This window comes from Leopardus geoffroyi, chromosome B2, assembly GCF_018350155.1.
Source record: "Leopardus geoffroyi isolate Oge1 chromosome B2, O.geoffroyi_Oge1_pat1.0, whole genome shotgun sequence".
NCBI classification, from domain to species: Eukaryota; Metazoa; Chordata; class Mammalia; order Carnivora; family Felidae; genus Leopardus; species Leopardus geoffroyi.
In genome coordinates this window covers 123,459,434-123,479,640 of record NC_059332.1, presented here as the reverse complement: position 1 = coordinate 123,479,640, position 20,207 = coordinate 123,459,434, and the positions used below count along the sequence as shown (strand labels likewise).

Genomic DNA, 20,207 nt, shown 5'->3' with positions numbered 1-20,207 from the left:
CCTAAATTCTAGGCACAGTTTCCAGTTTTGGAGATGCTCCATTTATTTATCCTTAAAATGACCTCTTCAAAGTTGTATTGTCCCAAATAACTATCAAAAGTTGCCTTTGTCTTCCCTTGCAAAGAGACCCAGACTAGATTGTCTCTTCTGTTTTCTTTCCCTATCTGGTTATGAAAAAGGTACTGGAAAATGGGAAAAAACAATTTGGGGTGTTTCTGGTACAGCCAGGGGGTGTGCAAACCAGAAAGCCTAAGACAAGTATGAAGTTGTAGGGAAGTAATACATCCTCAAAACATTCATTGGGAAGGATTTGGAGTTTATTTTGCCATCTTATTTCTAAGCAGTTTAGATGAGGAATTTCCATGCAGTGATGTGAAACACAGCAGTTGTGTCTTAAATTTATTTTGTGTCCTCCTTTTTTTTCCTTCAGTGGGTTCAGTACAGATTAAACGTTCACTCGTCTCCCTGAGTAGGTAGCTACCCTGTGAGGTCTTGTTTGCTATTTATTTGTACTGAGTTACAATGCACACATAGTACTTTTCTTCTCTAGAGTTGATGCCTCATTTAACATTACATCATAAACTGTGAGTAAACTCTGCCTCCTTCAAGAGAACAATTTATATCCATTTAGCCTTTACGAAACATAAGCAATAGTTAATAAGAATTCAACAGATCCTATGATTTTTTTTAAACAGTGACTTTTTATTGGATTCTTTTCAGCACTTTTATTTATTTATTTTTTAAATGTTTACTTGTTTTGAGAGCAAAAGTGCGCATGCGTGCATGAACGAGGGAGGGGCAGAGAGAGGGAAAAAGAGAATCCTAAGCAGGCTCCATGCTGTCAGCACAGAGTCCGACTTGGGGCTCGATCTCACAAACTGTGAGATAAGTCATGACCCGAGCCGAAATCAAGAGCTGACGTTTAACTGACTGAGCCACCCAGGTTGCCCACAGCACTTTTAAACAGCACCCAACTTAGCCAGTGGTATAAATTATACACTCAGTAAACGTTAGGGAAAGAGTCATTTGAAAATATGACCATACAAAGTAGTTTCACAGTTTAGTAGGGAACCAGAAACATTGACCCTGTGCCCTTTTAATAGTAAGTGCTACCTCTGGACATTCCCACGAACATCTTGCTTACTTGATAACGGACTACGGATTTGTAAATCATGGCACTCTGGACTCTCTCTGGTTCAAAATAGGCATCACGCACACTTATTATTTTATGGGGAGGTTTTTCATGGGGATGATCTTAATACGGTTTCATAATTTGTTATAATGCAAAATGAAATGAAAGCAAAGAAGACATGTAAGAGGGCTGTTATTAATGAGCCATTCTTCAGGAAGGTGTCGCATATTGGCTCTAAGCCAATAGCAGCCTATTTTCTGTAGTGACGAGCAGAGGGACCCTTCAGCCTGCTCGCTGTTCCCCTCGTCACTACTTCCATTTCTGTGTCTGGTGCACCAGAAGAGAGAGGCGGTAGGGTAGCTCCAGTCCTGGGCATGAAGGTGTCTCTCCTTCCCGTGGCACAAGGACAGTGCTCACTGGATAGGCCTTTAGCCAAAAGCAAATGATAGAACACAGAGTTGGAAGAGACCAGCAATCACTCAACCCAACTCTTAGTGTGTTACATTAGAGGGAGGAGAAATGACATCTGGCTAGTCAAGAGTGGAGCCAGGACTTACACATTTCTACTGTGATTCATAGCCCAATATTTTATACATTCATTAACTTATTCATGCTTTTATTGAGTACCTACTATATACCATTCAATTTGCTAGGCAATTAGTGGGGTAAAAGATGAACAAACCATTCGGGTTTCTTGTGATATGGGATAGGAGAATCGTATAATGACACATTTACAATGAGTACATGTATTGCTATCTTAGAGGTCTATACGGGGGTAATAGTGGCAGAAATTAAGAACATCATCTACTGTTGGGAAGTTTGGTGTCATTGAAGGCAGTCAAGGGCAGCTTCAAAGAGAACAGGTTTCTTATGCAATGCACAGAGGATGCTGTGTGATAGAGGATGAAGAGAAGGGCATTCCCTTGATACTTAGAAGGAGGAGAAGGGGATATTACTATCACAAGAGAGCTGTGTTCAAAAGAGTGTGGTTTGCTACTCTGAAGAGATGCTCTATAAATCAAGTTTGGAAAATTCTGCATACTGTGTTCCTGACTTTGTGATTATTCAGCATTTTTAAAATTTTTGACTTATTTTTTCATGAACCATTGTGTGTGCATGTGTATGTTTGTGTGTGTAGATGTGTGTGTGTGTGTGTGTGTGTGTGAGAGAGAGAGAGAGAGAGAGAGAGAGAGAGAGAGAAAGGATGCACTAACTACCTGTGAAACACCTGTGGGAAGAGCCACTTTCCACCTTCCTCCACAGTGTCACTCATCTGTCTCTTGGTTTCCATCCCCTGGGCACCGCTATCATCCAAACCCTTATTTTGATGTCCCTGTACATTTGCAATGCCACCTAAATCCTTTTTCCCCTCCAGTACTAAATACCGCCATCTCATTAGTATTTTTTTCAAGCTTTAACAAGGTTTATCTTTTATGTATTTGTCACTCTTGGGTAATATGTTCACCTGATAGAAAAATTTAAAAGTGCAACACAATTCGGGGCACCTGGGTGGCTCAGTCGGTTAAGTGTCTGACTTCGGCTCAGGTCATGATCTCACTGTTTGTGGGTTCAAGTACCGCGTCGGGCTCTATGCTGACAGCTCAGAGCCTGGAGCCTCCTTTGGATCCTGTCTCTCTGTCTCTCTCTGTCCTGCCCTTGCTCGTGCTTTGTCTCTCTCTCTCTCTTTCAAAAATAAATAAACATTAAAATAAATAAATAAAAGTGCAACAGGATATATAGTGAAAAGTCATTCTCTCATCTTTGACCCCCACCCAGCCAGCTTCCCTCTTTATTGGCAAGCACTATTATTGGTTTCTTGTATATTCTGCTAGAGAGATTTTACAAATGTACAAATTAGAATTTTCTTTTTCTCCCTTTTATACATAAATAGGAGCATAGGATAAACACTATTCTGTTCTTTGCTTTTTTTTTCACTTAACAGTGTATCTTGGAGATCTTTCCCTATCAAGAACTTCTCCATGAAGAGCTTCCTCATTCTTTGTTTAGTGGCATTATATTCCATTATATGGAGTTACCATCATTTATTTAACCAGATTCTAATTGGTAGACATTGATGTTGTACCCAGCCTTTGCTATTATAGTGTCCCAATGTATGCTGATACTTCTTTATGTATATCGCTCACCTTAAAAAACATGCTGACTGCCAGTTGTTCACAAAGCACTTTATTTTGGCATTCAAGGCCTTCTTTAGTAAGGCCCCAAATAACTTTCTAATATTATTGGTACATGCCAAAGTGAACTTTCTTCTTAGTCCAGTGATCAAATTCAAGATCTTTTTCAAATACCTCTTTAACTCTCTTCTCTATACTTCCTCAAATGAACTGTCTTCTCCAGCCCCCAGTCATCATTTGTGTCATCCCCTAAAAGGGTCTTTGCTGTTCCTGGTCCTCTAACTTGGATCCCTACCTTCCTGCTTTGCCTTTGAAAGTTGTCTTGTCCTCTTTGACTCATCTTGAGTTCCACCTTCTCTGCTGATCTTCCCAGACTTCCTCACATCTTAGGAACATCTTCTTTCCCTTTGAAATGTAAGCCCTTGCTATAGCATTGCTCTTTAGACCTAGTATGTGTGTACATACACTTATGTGCACCCAGGCATGTGATGTTTCTTTTTAAATGTGTACGTGTCCTTTTTGTCCTCCCCCCGCTTTTTTGACCCACAAGATTGTGAAGTATTGAAGGGCTTGTTTAGTATTTTATATACACAGCTTTATGGCTTTCAAAATTACCCACTACAGTTCCTTCCTGAGATTTTTATTTACTCATCTGTTATCCTTAAACGTTCAAAAATCTTACGTACTGCTCTAAGTCAAAATCCTTGTCAGTTCCCTCTTTGCCCCACGTTGATCCTGGGATGAAGAAGGATAGCTGGTCAGCTGGGACTTGAATAGCTCCTCTGCTCCTTCCTTACCTCACCAGATCTGGCTCTTCTTCTTAGCCAGATGGACCCACCCTTGAGGCTCCACAAAAGCCTCACATTCTCTGTTTCCATGACAACATACATGCCATCATTTCCAAAATTCTGTCCCATTTCTCTTTCTAAATTGTGATTCTCCAACCTCAGTGAAGCCTTTATGCCATAGGCTTTTCCGGATTATCTCTTCCATGTCTCTAGGCATTTAAACGACTGGAACTAACGATGATGAGAGCTTGCATTATCAACAGCTTTCTATGCACCTGACACAGTATAGCTACGTTATTTACACGATCTCGCTCCTCACAGCCTAGAGGACAGAGATGCTGCCTGCAGTGTATTTCTTGCACTCCACTTTTTATTGAACAATATGTAAGTTGTATCTGTGACTGTTCATTGTCAGATGTCCTCATCTCTGTGTGGGTTTACCCACTCTGATAAGTGGCCAATACCCTTTATTTCCCAAGAGCCAGCATCTGCATGGTCCCCTCCCAGGGTGTAAGTGAGGTTGTACGTAGGGAAAGTGAACTCCTTTTAACCTTTCCCCAGAGAGATCGTGGCTGATAATTCACACGTATTCTGCAAGAATGATTTTTAGATTATTCGGTTTTTGGATTTTACATATTTGTACTGTTTCCTTTAAACCATTGACAACACCTTTGTGTTCTCTCGTTTCCATCAGATTATAAGTTTTTCAGATACAGAAACATATGGTATACTTCCTGAAATTTCTAATTGCTAATAAAATTGTTAATACAAATACATCAAATAGTTAATTATCAAATTAATTTTGTATTAACGTTTGCTTTATTTTTTTCTTTTCTTATTTTTTAGGAAATCATTTGCCAGAAGAATACTGTGAGTATTTTCCCTAACTCTTCCAGAAATTTTTTATCATTTCTGTTCTATCAACTAATCTCTGGTTGTTTTTTTTAATCTCCACAAATTATTAATTTCTATCTCTGTTTTTCCTCTTTAGAGTTTCTGAGGTATCAATATAAATATGGTTATTTTATCTAAATATTTCTTTAGGGTGAAAATTTATAAATAGTGGGAGATGATGCTGACACCCGTTTGTTTTTGTTTTGTTTTGTTTAAGTTTATTGATTTGAGAGAGAGAGCGCGCGCACATGCATATAAGCGCAGGGAAGGGGCAGAGAGAGAGAGAGAAAGAGAGAATCCCAAGCAGGCTCTGCTTTGTCAGCACAGAGCCTGACGTGGGGCTCGATCCCACAAACCGTGAAATCGTGGCCTGAGCTGAGATCAAGAGCCAGAGGCTTAACTGAGTCACCCAGGTACCCTAATGCCTGTTTTTTTTTTTTTTTTTTAGCATATATACTTATATTTTGGGGAAAAAAATGTTTCCATAGTATATCCAGTTTTCTAGCATATGTACACATGAGTGCATATATGTGTCTGTGTGTCTACATATGTTTATATATACACATATATAGATGTCTGTATCTGTGTATAAATTATATAACACAAATTATAAGTACAGATATATATATATATATATATGTATATATATATATACACACACACACACACACACATACATATATAGATATATGTCAATCTATTATCTGTTTATCTATACAGGTTGATTTAAGTTCCTGAGTCTAGTCTGCCTTTGAGACCACACTACAGAATTCCTACTTTCCACGCGGTACTAAACAAGAGTTAAAAAGTGATAAAAGTAAATTTCAAATTTTAAAAGTGCATGAAGAAAATTTATATATATTAGGGAATCAGCCTTGATAGGCTAGTGGTTGTATTTTTCATTTAGAAAATAAGCCAGCATTTAAAAACCTTAAAGAATGTATCTCTACAAATTAGATTGGAAATAATACCCTACATAAAGATCTGCACGTGATTTAAGATGATAAGATTAAAAGTACAATTGGTAGTTTGTCCTTCCATCTGAAAGTTTAAAACTTACTGTTAAGATTCCACCAAGTCAGAGACTCCTTGCAACAGTTGTCATTATGCACTTTTATTCTTCACATCTGGACAGGAAATGAGCAATTATTGCTTCAGGCATCTGTTTCGCATAGCAGTTTTATTAAACAAATATTGATCATGTATTGTGTGCCAGGCTTTGAGCCTCGTGCCACGGGGATTCACTGTGGAGACTGAAAGTGGAAGCAGGCAGATTCATAACTGCTCCATGAGACAGCAAATGACAAGTGCCAGAGTCTAGCTGGGGGAGAAGGTCAGGACACAAATAAGCAAAGACACAAATTAGAAAATTAACGTAGGGAGGGGCGCCTGGGTGGCTCAGTCGGTTAAGCGTCCGACTTTCGGTTTCCACTCAGATCATCATCTTTCAACTTCGTGGGTTTGAGCCCCGCATCAGGCTCTATGCTGGCAGCATGGAGCCTGCTTGAGATTCTCTGTATTCCTCTCTCTGTGCCCCTCCCCAACTCATGCTGTCTCTGTCTCTCTCAAAATAAAACAAATAAGCATAAGAATTTTAAGAAAAGAAAGAAAGGAAAGAAAATTAATGCAAGGCAATGTGAAGAGTGCGTGGCTGTGTATCAAGTGGTCAGAGAGGTCTTTCAGAGGAGGTAGCATTTACAAAGACCTAAATGGTAGGAAATTGCTAACCACGCCCACTGATGGGTCAGACATGTGGAGAAGCAGGCTTGCAAGGTGACTGGAATATTGCACGTTATGATCTGGTCACCTGTTGACCTGAGTAAGCAGCGGGGTTTCAGCTACTGGGTGTCCTTATCAAAAGTCGAGTATTTTGAGCATATATTTCGGTATGTTTGAATGCTTCGGTTCACCTTTATGCAGCTTTCAAAAATTGAAAAACAGAATCAGCATGTTTTTTTTTAAGTGAAGATAATAGAATAGGACTAGATTTTGAACTGCAGGTTTTTATAGCCCTGAGCACAGGCACGGGCCAGAGAGATTGCTGTTGTCATTTTATGATCATGCCTTAGTGCTTTGAAGTTTAAGGAAATGTGGTCTTTCTTTTTCAAGAAGCAGGTCTGAATATTTTAGAATTGGTACTTTATTAATAAGGCAGTTGTTGTGCCTGAGATGTCTGTTCTTGATCACATAGTGTTTTCTTTTTTAATTTGCTTTGGATTATCAGTTATTTGAAGCTCTGGGTGAAATAGCAATCTGTAAACAGAAATTGCAACGATAACGTTTCTAAGTTTTAAGTGAGCCAACCCGGGGAAAAAAATATTCCCATATTATTAGTTTTCATCATTTTGAAAAAAAAAAAAAAGTGCTTTTCTCTGCAGTTGGTTGGTATCTTTTAGAGAAACAGTGTTACAACCAAACCTCACACTTTGCCCCCACTGCAGGCTCACTGCGCTGTGTCTTAGTTCAGGCCTGGTAGCATCTATGTGCCTCCTGCAGCTTCTCACCTTCCACTTTGTTTGGACACCAACAATGGGGAATGAAAAAAATATGTATTTATTGCCTTAGAAACATAGGGAAGAGACTCCAGAAAGTGCAGTGAGGCCAGGAACTTAGGAAAATCTTGGCATGCTGGCTATTTTCAACAAGGATTCTGAAGCCTTATTCCACGGGGTTTGAAGAAGACAGTTGCAGGAATACATTTTTCTCTGCTGTTTGCAAGACTCTCATTTTACTTTCTTCACCCCTGCAGTGGTGATGCACACCCAGATGTCTGAGAGTCGTCCTCTCCCAGGATTGTTTTACGCAGACGCTTTATTCCCCAGTGCCCAGTATTTCAATAGTTCTGTATGCTGTTTCATGTCTTGTACACAAATACACGTGGTATTAAGGCTTCTGAGGATACAGAACTTGGTGCAGCAGCAGCAGAATATTTTGAAATGCTAGTAGTGTTTTCCTGGCTTACTGGCTTTTCATCTATTCTAATTTTTGACTTGGAAGATTCAGAGCATTTCTTTTTAAATTTTGAGTTATAGAACTTATCTAAAACAGGAATATTTGATTCTGTTGCTCTTTTATAACCCACTCATAGTTACAGCTCTAGAAACCTTGGGGAGCAACCTCTTGCTACACTTGGCTTTCTTTTCTGCTTAGGCAGTGGATCTGGTGAAAAGGATTACATTGGTGGATGTGCTATAGGATCTCAGAAACATTAAAAAATTTTTTTTAATGTTTTATTTATTTTTGAGACAAAGCATGAGCAAGGGAGGGGCAGAGAGATAGGGAGACGCAGATTCCAAAGCAGGCTCCGGGCTCTGAGCTTTCAGCACAGAGCCCGACGTGGGGCTTGAACCCACAAATCATGAGATCATGACCTGAGCCGAAGTCAGATGCTTAACCGACTGAGCCACCCAGGTGCCACTCAGAAACATTTTAGAAACAGGATATGTTTATTTTTCTTCTTCCTGACTAGTCTTCCAAATTATTGATCCATGAAGGAGAACTTAAGAAAGGAACAATTTAAGGTACTTAATTTAAAAATCAAATCTCAACCTCTGGAAGTTCTTCTCATACTTTAAGTGGAAGTCAGGTCCTGTTTCAGCTCAACACTACCAGACGTACAACAGGTGCCTCAAAGAATATGTTCATAAATAATTCAGTCTGGCTGGAAGAGCATTTGTCACTTCTCGTCTGTTTGCTGTGAAGCTATGGCTTGGCTCATTCAGGGTTCCATGAAAGTGACCTGAGGCAAAGCGTTGGTGCGTCAGCATGCAGGGGCCACTCAGGAGGATGCAGAACCCTCTAACGATTATGGCATAACCTCCAGAGAAGTCTCTAGGCTAGAGTCCCGAACACATCACAGACCAGCTGCATGACCTCCATAAGCCTAATCTGAATCCTCCTATAAAACAGGGATGATAGCACCTTCTTCAGTGGGTTGTTGGGGGCGTGTATGACCTCCCTTGGCATGTGCAAGTGGTGAGTCATTGTTTGCTCTCGTTTGTTTAGTTGTAAGGGTAAGAGAAGTGATGTGTTGTTCCCCATAATACTGAAATGGCTAGGATCTGGCAATCTGGGCTCTCTGTGCTCCTTAGAACGGTGATGGGGTTTCCCACATAGCTCATTCTACTTCTCTTTTCTCTGCCTTTTTCTTTTTCTCTGTCTGTGGCTTTTCTCTTAGAGGTCTCTCATGTTGCCTTAGATTCAACCACACCAAATACTTCCCAGGTCTGTAGTTTTGTTGGAAACTCTTGGACATTCCAATCATGTATTTCCAACTATCTTCTGGACATTCTCACTTTAGGGGTTCAGCTTCCCTGAAATCATAGCCTTCCTCATAGTGAACATTTCACCCTTCCCACCCCAAATCAGATACCAAACTCTTGAAGTTCCTCTCACATATTACCTGGAAGTCAGGTTCTGTTTGTGATTTATTACCTGATCTATAACAAGTACCCCTGACTATAATATATTCATAAATAATTCAGTCTGATTGATGTTGTTGTTAATGATACCACTCTTTTTAGGTAGCCCCATTTAAGACTGTGATTATGTTTTCTTTCTTGCTCTGAATCTGTCCATGATTCCCACTGCCCAGCACGTACAGTTTAAAACCCTTAGCTTTGCATTCTCTCCCTTCTCTGAGCTCTAAGATCTGGTCAGACTTGCTTACTGAGGGGTGTCCAGTCCAATTTCTTCTTTCTCCTTTAGCTCTACTTTTGTTCATGCTAGTGTTCCCTCACTTGACATCGTTGGGAATCAATAGAAGGTCGGGATGAATGAGTGGAGAGTGGCATGGGCTGAGGCCAGAGAGAGAAGCAGGACAGAGAGAGAAGCAGGATTTGTATCATCAGGCCCCTGTAGGCCACAAGGACATGCCTTATCCTCATCCCACTGCCTTTCGCAGTGAGGGAAGTGATCTGATACAGGTTGTTAAAAGATCACTTTGATGGCTGGGTAGACAATAGATTGGAGGAGGAGAGTGAAAGCAGGGAGACCACCTAAAAGCCAGTGACAATGGCTCAGGCCAGGTATGTTGGTCGCATGGCCTGCCATGCAGGCAGAGAAGATGGAGGGAAATGGACAAATATGAGATCCATTCTGGAGGCAGAGTAGACTGGACTTTGATAGGATATGGGTGGTGAAGGAAATGGAAGTGTCAGGGAAAGTTGTAGTAACAGAGAGGCTAACGGAGCCATGACTGTGACAGAGCAGACTGGAGGGAGCAGCTTTGTTCTGACATCACTCAACAGCCTAGCCTGTCAGGTGGGCAGCCCTTAACATTAGCTCTTATTCTTGTCGTGTATTTACACTATGTCTCTGTGATTAAATTTTAAGCTCCCCAGAGGCTGAAGGCTGTGTTTTAAACTACTCTATTTTTCCTGCAGCATATATCACAAATGCCTTAGCCATGAGACATGGTGAATAAATATTTAACTGATTGATGGAAGCTGTGCCATACTGTTTTTTTATGAGGTGTTTTTTGTTTTTTTTTTTTTGCATCATCTGTAAGCCCTAATTATTTAAAGTAAGCAATTAAAGAAATTGGAGGGAATTTCCATTTTCATAGGTCATAAATAAGAAATGAGGTTTGCTATTTCGCTTCATATTCAGGATTACTGTTGAAAATGACTCACTGCACTTGGGATTTCATGAGTGTGGGGTCTCCAGGCCACCTCACCACTTCCCGGCCTCTCCTCTTTCCACAGATGTGCACTGGGAACTACACGTTCGTTCCTTACATGATCACTCCACATAATAAAGTCTACTGCTGCGATAGCAGCTTCATGAAGGGGTTGACAGAGCTCATGCAACCGAACTTCGAGCTGCTTCTTGGACCCATTTGCTTACCTCTTGTGGACCGTTTCATTCAACTTCTGAAGGTAGCACAAGCAAGTTCCAGGTAAGGTGGAATAATGCCACCTGATGATGATAATGGAGTGCTGTGCATCTTATCAGAAGTTTCTTAGAGATGGCACACAGCCAAGAACCAGGAACATAAAAGTATGGTATCCTCCAAGTAGATAAAAATAGATGCCACGTAGTTCACTTTATTCACAGAACAACTGGAGATCAGAAAGGAAGAAAAAAAGACTGCTAACTACATTATAGTAATGGTAGAGATATATATTCAAAAAGTAAGTATAGAAACAGTATCAGAATAAACGTCCCGGGAACTTTTCGTATAAGAGCAAGAACTCTGCCAAAATTACTGGCAGCATTATTATATTTTAGTTAAGAACAATCACTTATGTTAATAAATGATGATGCTGAGTCAGAAAGTAAACACCGTATTATGACCAAATCTTAGGCACGCCTGACTTATTTGGAACAATTCCTATTCCAAACGGTAAAATGAAAACGTTTTGGCATTTCTAGAGGTACATGTCAGGTTCTTGGAAAATTCGCTAAAATGCAGTATCTTTACCTAATTTTTTCTGAAGCAAAGCTAAAAGGAATAAAGGACTCCCAAATTCTTAATAATGCGCAATCTCTGAGGTGTTCATTCTGCGCACCTCGTGAACTAAAAGCTACCAGTGCTGCAAATTTTGTTTCCTTATACAATCATTGCTTTTAATTGAAATCCTTTCTGTATTAACTCTTTGAAATGTGTGTTTTCCCACCAGCCAGTATTTCCGGGAATCTATACTCAATGATATCAGGAAAGCTCGTAATTTATACACTGGTAAAGAATTGGCAGCTGAATTGGCAAGAATTCGGCAGCGAGTAGATAATATTGAAGTCTTGACAGCAGATATTGTCATAAACCTGTTACTTTCCTACAGAGATATCCAGGTGAGAAGATGCTTAAAGTAAAATCTTCATCATGTAGCCTGTTGGAGAAATAAGGGAGAGTTAACATCGTATTTCAGTGAGCTAAGAGGTTATTCATGTCACTACATGTAATTTTTTGTTGACTTTTCTAAGCTTCCATCCTGAGAATCTATGATAAGTAAAAAAAACTCCTATGAGTTTCCTATCTGTGGGATGTGTAATGAGGTACTTGTACGATAAAGGTCTTTTTCCTCCAGAAGAACAAAAAGAAAAGTTTGCGTGCATAGCTAATCTGTGGATGATCTATTCAGACACACCCATCAGCCAATATTGTGAAAACTTTGTTTTAGCAAAAGCAGAAATGTGGGGGGCTTTCTGGTGATATCTCTTACTCCTTGAAATCATGTGGCTTAAAATTAATGGTGCTAGATCTGACTAGCTGGAAGCAAGACATATGTAACTGATTAATTATTAAAATAACCTTTAAAATATATCATGTAAAACACACCAACATACCATTTAGTTTTATTGATATGTCTTACAATTTTTTAATATGGTACATAGAATGAAATCCTCTCTGAGTTGGGGATTTGCTATTAGATTTTTCTAGTAAAATGCAGGTCACTTCTGGTTTCTTATTCCTAGGCTTTCAGGCCCAAGTAAAGCTTCATGAAGACAACAGAGATTCACATACGTGTAGAGGTGTGGTACTTAGGGTCCCAAGACTAGGATAGCTTGACACAATATCATCTTGTTACATGTGACAGAAGCTCAGTCAGTTGTTCCATGTCCTGGATGTTTTGAAAATTATTTCTAAAAAAAAAAAAATTATTTCTTTGAAAGTAATTGATGAGACACTGTATACCAGGAATCTGGCTCCATGGAGAAGTAAGCCATCCATAGTTAGACAGTATAGTATTGTCATTCTAGATGATTTATTGTTTAGGGGGGGTGTCAGATGTGGTAACTGTATTTTAATGTTTTTATCTATATAATCAAATTTCTTATTTAAGAAAAAAAAAGTTTCTTTATGGTTCTAGATTCTTTTTGGTTCTTGATTCCAGATTCCTCTGGATTTTAGTTTTCTTTTTAACACCCTTCTCGGATTCACATATCTGATTGTCAAAAAGCATTTCATTGTCAGAACTTTCTCCTAATAGTTTAATTCTGTGTTACTCTCCTCTTGTTTAAAGGACTATGATTCTATTGTGAAGCTGGTAGAGACGTTAGAAAAGCTGCCAACCTTTGATTTGGCTTCCCATCACCATGTGAAGTTTCATTATGCATTTGCACTGAATAGGTAAGAAAAAAACCTTTCTGTCCACAAAGTGCTAACATCCTGTTTTATAACCTGCGTATTCTTTCTAGGGTATGTTTTCGCCACAGCATTGCAGTAGAATGTAATATTAATATTTCTACTTCAACCGTATGAAGTATAAGAAGCATATACATTTTGATTTTTAATTTTTTTGTCCCTCACAGTTTGTATATGTAAATTCTTAAAATTCTTTTTCTTCTCTGTCAGAGTTTGTATTTGCTATTTATACTTAGTCAGAATCTTTTTCAATTGCAAGAACATGATGTTATTATTCTTAGGCAGAATCCTCAACACCAAATGGTTATTCACTTAAAAATTTACTAGGTTAGTACCCTATGACCCAGCAATAGCACTGCTAGGAATTTACCCAAGGGATACAGGAGTACTGATGCATAGGGGCACGTGTACCCCAATGTTTATAGCAGCACTCTCAACAATAGTCAAATTATGGAAAGAGCCTAAATGTCCATCAACTGATGAATGGATAAAGAAATTGTGGTTTATATACACAATGGAATACTACGTGGCAATGAGAAAGAATGAAATCTGGCTCTTTGTAGCAACGTGGATGGAACTGGAGAGTGTGATGCTAAGTGAAATAAGCCATACAGAGAAAGACAGATACCATATGTTTTCACTCTTATGTGGATCCTGAGAAACTTAACAGAAACCCATGGGGGAGGGGAAGGGGGAAAAAAAAAAGAGGTTAGAGTGGGAGAGAGCGAAAGCATAAGAGACTCTTAAAAACTGAGAACAAACTGAGGGTTGATGGGGGGTGGGAGGGAGGGGAGGGTGGGTGATGGGTATTGAGGAGGGCACCTTTTGGGATGAGCACTGGGTGTTGTATGGAAACCAATTTGACAATAAATTTCATATATTGAAAAAAAAATTTACTAGGTTAGGGTAAGGGCATTTATGTCTAGGTGAACATATTGCTAACCAAAGAATATTTTCGTTTTCACTGCTTTGAACACAATTATTATCAAAACTCCATTGACCACATTTTAGGACATGTATCCATGAGTCAGCTAACACAGCGTGAACACTCCTACTTCCAGTCCTGCCTCTGTGCCTTCTGTCCACATCGTGGCACACACCTCAGTGCCACTTTCTACAGTTATCAGGGAGGCCATCCATGCTCTGGCCACGGGAAGCCTAAAGCACTGAACTGTCCAAAGCCTGTTAGTTGTGCTGTTCTCTTCCATGATAGCAAGTTGAATATACATGTGGTTACTACAACTGAAGAGAATGAGAAAAAGAAAAAGGAGGGACATTACATCTCCAGAGCACTTGTCATGTGTCACTTAAGGCTTATTTTATAGATGAGGAAACTGAAGCTGAGAAGAGTTGAATGGCCCATAGTTAACAAGCATAAAACTGAGGCTCAAACCGAGATCTAGTGATTCTGATGTCTGTGTTCTTCATCACTGGGTTCTCCTGCCTCTGTCTACAGAGAAAAATGTCTGCATGCTATTCAGCCACAGATAGTTCCTTTCTTTCTTTATCTGCCCAAACTGTAGAACTTGCTAACTTTATCAGTAAATGTGGAATGAAAGTAGATTTCATTTCCCCATTTATTAAACATCTATTTCTTTGGCTTTGACAGAGTGAGATGAGACCTCCAGAGATTACCAGCTCCAGCTGGCTCTCAAATGAATCTTTTTTGAAAGATGGAATGGAATATGTTCTATTTTTAAATGAAAAAATGGGAGTCCATAAGAGCCTCTTATATTTTTCTTCATTTGTGTTTTAATTTTGCCTTTCCTAAAATACAATATACTGAATTGATAAGCATATTTTTTGAAGTGTTATTATAAACTCAAGGTGTTTAGGACAAAGTAAAAAAAAAAAAGAAATTCATAGACAGATCTATTTAAAGTCATAATGGAGAATAGAAATAACTTTTTTATAGCAGCTTTATTGAAAGATAATTCATGTATCATACAATTGACCTCTTTCAGGTGTACAATTCAGTGGTTTTTAATATAGTAACAGAATTGTATGACCATCAACACAATAAATTTTATGACTTTTTTATGTCCCCCCGAAGAAACCCCCTACCCATTAGCAGTCACTCTCCCTTTCCCCCTGAAAATCTCCCAGACCTAGGCAATCACTGATCTACTTTTAGTCTCCAGATTTGCCTATTCTGAACATTTCATGTTAATGGAATTATATTATTTGTAATCTTTTGTAACTAGCTTCTTTTACTTAGCATAATGTTTTCAAGGTCCAAGAATAATTTTTAAGAGAATTTTTCTCTGGTTTTTGAGAATAGTCTACACATACTTGCTATTTTATTTTTTTAATGTTTACTTATTTATTTTGGGAGACAGAGTGAGAGAGAGAAAGCGTGTATGCACACAAGTGGGGGAGGGGCAGAGAGACAGAGAGAGCAGAATCCCAAGCAGACTTCACACTGTCAGCACAGAGCGCCACGCAAGGCTTGATCTCATGAACTGTGAGATCATGACTTAAGCCAAAATGGAGAGTCAGAGGCTTAAGTGACTGAGTTCCCCAGATGCCCCATACACTTGCTGTTTTGAAATAAGCTACATAAACATCTTCCTTAGATGATCAACTGGTGATACAAAGACATCAGACAACTCTTGGGTTAAAGTCAGTTTGTTGGTGTTGTCTGTGAATGAGTTTGCACAGTGTTTTGGAGCAAAAGCCATTGAAACCTAGAGTCAGGGTTTGGGCTGTGTTTGGATTACTTGACTGGCCCTTTTAAGGGCACAGACCATTCCTAATCTCACTCCACACCCTTGAACCTGTGGATCATGAACGTATGTTCTACGAAATTAGAGGGACTCTGGATAAGTAAGTGCAAATCCATCGCCAGGATCCGGACAGCAGCACAGAAGTGACCCGTGTTAGACCCAGTAGACGTGTGATAGGATGAAAAAGACAAAAAGACTTAGGACAGAGGTTTACAGGTGACTCTCAAAATCTCCTTGTTGCTTTTATCCTGCCAAACTTCACTATTGTGAACCAATACATCAAAAAGAATTTTAAAAATGTAATTACCCTGCATTGCTCCTATAATCTATATTGAAACAGTGATGTTTTCTTTCCCTACCGTAGGAGAAATCTCCCCGGAGACAGAGCAAAAGCTCTTGATATTATGATTCCCCTGGTGCAAAGTGAAGGGCAAGTTGCTTCAGATATGTATTGCCTAGTGGGCCGAATCTACAAAGATATGTTTTTGGATTCTAATTTCCTGGACACTGAAAGTAGAGACTATGGAGCTTCTTGGTAAGTATATAGGATAAAGTAATTACTTGATAAATCCATGACATGAAAAAAATGGTTTGCAAATGAGGGTGTTACCCTTTAGATTGTATATTATGAAGTGAAGCGTAGAATTTATAGCTTCAGTGAAGACTTTTGACGAAATTCATTTAATGTGGTGGAATAAATTGGGGTAGACTGGATGAGAAGATAATTTGAGAAAGTATAATTTTATGAAGATATTTTAATATGCAGTATAATAAGCATCATTTTGTGGAAAATTTATAAAAGTTTATAGAAAGACATGAAAGAATACTACAATGAATGAAAACATGTACAAAATTTGTGGGTGTGAAGAATTGATATTTTAAAGATGTTAACCCTCCCGAGCAGGGCTTTACTGGGATTTGGCAAATCGATTCTAAAATTTATTTGAAAAAATAAAGGGCCGAGAATAAGCAAAGCAATATTGGAGAACAAAGTGGAAAGACTTACTCTACCAGATAGCAAGACCTACTATAAAGATGTAATAATTAAGATATCGCAGTATGAGTGTAGACGTGGACAAACACTGAAACAGAAGAGAGAGCCCGGAACAAGCTAAGATATGTACGAGCCTAGATTTATGACAGCAAACTTCATGAACCAGAGTGGAAATGGTGGACTCTTCAAGAATGGTGCAGGGAACACTTGTTCATCTGCTTGTAAAAATAAAATAAAATTGGATTTCTACTTTAAGTCATGCACAAGAAATGGAATCCAAGTAAATTAAAGACCAAAATATTTTTAAATACTTTAGAAAAATACTTTTAGAATAAAATATACAAGCCGGATTGATGACATTGGGATAGGAAAGAATTTCTTAAATGAAGCTTGAAAATACCATTAATCATAAAAAGAAAAGATTGGGAAATGAGAGTGCATCGAAATTTGCTTCTGCTCAGCAAGGCTTTGGCTTCTGGAAATGGCAGAGTGGGTTCTGTTGCACTGGTACTCTTGCCAATAACAATTATAAACATTGGAAAATACTTAAGAAGGAAAAAAGTTTGAAAGTACTGGAGAGTGACTAAAAGGAGTCAGAAACTGGAGAGGTTTTGATTCTTGGATAAAGGGTACCACATTGGGTAAGATCCATATTTAAATGATTTTTTCCCTTGGGGGCATTCCCTGATCTGCAGGGCCCAGGACAGATAGAACTCAAGAAGATCACACTCTTAATGGCCAGAGGAGTCAGTTTGAGGCTGCCAGAGTGCCTGGAGGTTGAGTGAGATACCCCTTAAATGCCACAGAGAGAAAGCCCCAAAATCTTTATACAAACTTCAGTTCCATTCTCAGCTGGTCCCTGACACGTGCATGTGTGAGGTAAAACTCAAAGAAGGCCATGTGGAAAATAGCAGCTAGAAGTCTTTTTTTTTTTTTTTTAATTTTTTTAATGTTTATTTATTTTTGAGAGAGAGAGAGAGAGACAGACAGAGTTGGGGAGGGGCAGAGAGAGAGGGAGACACAGAATCTGAGGCAGGCTCCAGGCCCTGAGCTGTCAGCACAGAGCCCAACGCGGGGCTCAAACTCGTGAACCGTGAGATCATGACCTGAACTGAAGTCGGACATTTAGCTGAAGTCGGATGCTTAACCACCTGAGCCACCCAGGCCCCTCCTGCTAGAAGTCTTAAAGAGCTGAACAGAAATTTCAGCAGCTGCCTAATGCAATAGAGATAGACTTTGGATTTTGAACCTGAAGTTAGAGGGGCTTCATAAACAGTCCAAGCTTTCCACTGAAACTCCAAAAAGGCCAAGCCTTAGCAATAAAAAAAACTGCATCTCAAGACTAAGGAAGTGCACTAAAAATTAAGAGCAAATCCAAGATAGAGCCACCCTAATAAAACCTAAAACGAAGCTTCCACTTGATCAAGGTAAACTACCAAGAATTTATTTGCCTGTTATAACAAGACTGACTATTCTTAAGAGGAATATAACAGAATCCAATCTGTACAACATATCATCCAAAATGTCTAGTACACCATTAGAAATTACTAGATTTATAAAGAAATAGTTGTGTGACAATATCAAGGGTTGTCAAGGATGTTAGAAGAATGGGAGTCTCTCCTGGTTGTGGTAGAAATTTTTATGACCACTTAGAGATTTTGGTATTATCAAGGAAAGTTGACAGCTAGCCTACCCTGGATACAGCAGATCTATCTCTAGTTATACACTCTAGAGAAATTCTTGAAGTTCCTCTGTATAAACTTAGGACATGCAAAAAAAAAAATGAGCAAAAAAAAAAAAGGAGCAAAATGAACAAATGGCAGAATGATACATGGACGACAGTATCATTTATGGAAGCTTTAAAAACAATTATACACATCTAATAAAAGTATAGATGCATGAATGCACATCATAACTTCCCAGCTCAGTGTAATGGATTCCAGTGGGGGTGAAGGAGCAGAAGGGAGTTAGTCACATGTAGCTGCAAGAATATTTAAAACCTTTAATTTCTTGGGGTGCCTGGGTGGCTCAGTCGGTTGAGTGTCCAACTTTGGCTCAGGTCATGATCTCACGGTTCGTGAGTTCAAGCCCCGCTCGAATTATTAATATATAATTCTATTTATATATCTAGATAGATAGATAGATAGATAGATAGATAGATAGATAGATAAAAGGGGGTTGACTTAAATCAGGAGCTCCACAATGATAGCCATACAACATTTTAAGTTGTAAAACAGAAATCTTAACTTTACGAAATCTTCTATCACTTTAGCAGTTTAACCAGGGACTGAAATGGAGATAATGGGTTATAACCAAGGAGGAAAAGTTGAGGACAATGATTTCCTAGATCCTTATGGAAAGTTTTGGTTTGGACTTTTAAATTTGTATTATCAATTTTTAGTATAATCTAGAGAGTTTTACAGTTTCTTTTAACCCAGGTTTTTTTTTTTCCTGCTGTTACAAAAGAGGAATGTACCTATGCAGCCTTACTGTTACCAGAAGATGTACACTTTAAAATAATTCTTACTTGTAGAACAATTAGAATCTGATATTTGGAAGCATTGTGCCTGTATAAATCTTTGATGCAGTAGTGTTAATAAAATCTAATCTTTAAAAGCCTAATTTTCATGGTCAGTGAATTCAAATAGAAAACATCTTCTGTTAAGTTACTGTGTATCATGCACAGAAATAAAAGTGTTTCCCCATTTGAAAATCAAACAGTTTAGACTACCAAGAACTTTCAAGGTGACATAAAGTTCAGTTAAAGGAACGGGGGGCGGGGGGGGGTGGGTTCTGGTTGTGTTTTTGTTTTAACTTTCTATAGTTCCAGATTCTGGCTCCATTTTTATGGTTCCCATTTAGCTGAGGACTATTTATCTCAAAAGAGCTTTGTGTTCAAGGTCTTCAGGTGAAATTGAAGATGTCAGAATTTTTATGGTTTCATTTTAAGCTGTCCGTTAATTTTCTAGTAAGAACAGGGAAGGAAGGCTGTTAGAGCTCAAAGCCTTTTAATGGGAGGATCCCTAGGAGTTGATCTTGTGAGTGTCACTCACGGACTTATTTAGTATTGAAAGAATGTCACTTTCACCATAGATTACCTATCCTTAACCTGCCATTACTGTCGTGTATATCCATATAACCATTTGCCATTTGTCCTAAGGGTTGCTAAGAAGTTCCCCCACCCTTTTTAAATAGGTGTTTTTTCACGCCCTCACACTTGTAAAGCTTCTTTGGTATTTCTTAATGTTTTGATCCAACTCCCACAGTGCTGCAAACACACTCATTTGTGTTGGTGGGTTGGCATGGTCCGAACCTCACTTTCTGTTAGAGCTGAGAAGTGAAAAGCACATTGTCAAGCAGCTGACACAAGAGGGTGTCCCTCAGGTTATTAGACATCCTGCCAGATTTAGTCAGAATTATGTATGTCCTGAGTCATGGGTCCCAAAGGGATATTT

At 38.9% G+C, this 20,207-nt stretch overlaps 1 protein-coding gene across 2 annotated transcripts in view; it reads left to right on the top strand.

Moving 5' to 3' along the window:
- MAP3K5 (mitogen-activated protein kinase kinase kinase 5) overlaps positions 1 to 20,207 on the top strand; it is a 206,725-nt gene that overhangs the window by 74,913 nt on the left and 111,605 nt on the right. For both annotated transcript variants that reach the window (XM_045499747.1, XM_045499746.1), the window contains exons 3-7: positions 4,899 to 4,922; positions 10,652 to 10,845; positions 11,570 to 11,738; positions 12,911 to 13,017; positions 16,123 to 16,293. In XM_045499747.1, coding sequence (XP_045355703.1) covers positions 4,899 to 4,922; positions 10,652 to 10,845; positions 11,570 to 11,738; positions 12,911 to 13,017; positions 16,123 to 16,293 — 665 coding nt within the window. The remainder of the gene's footprint in view (positions 1 to 4,898; positions 4,923 to 10,651; positions 10,846 to 11,569; positions 11,739 to 12,910; positions 13,018 to 16,122; positions 16,294 to 20,207) is intronic.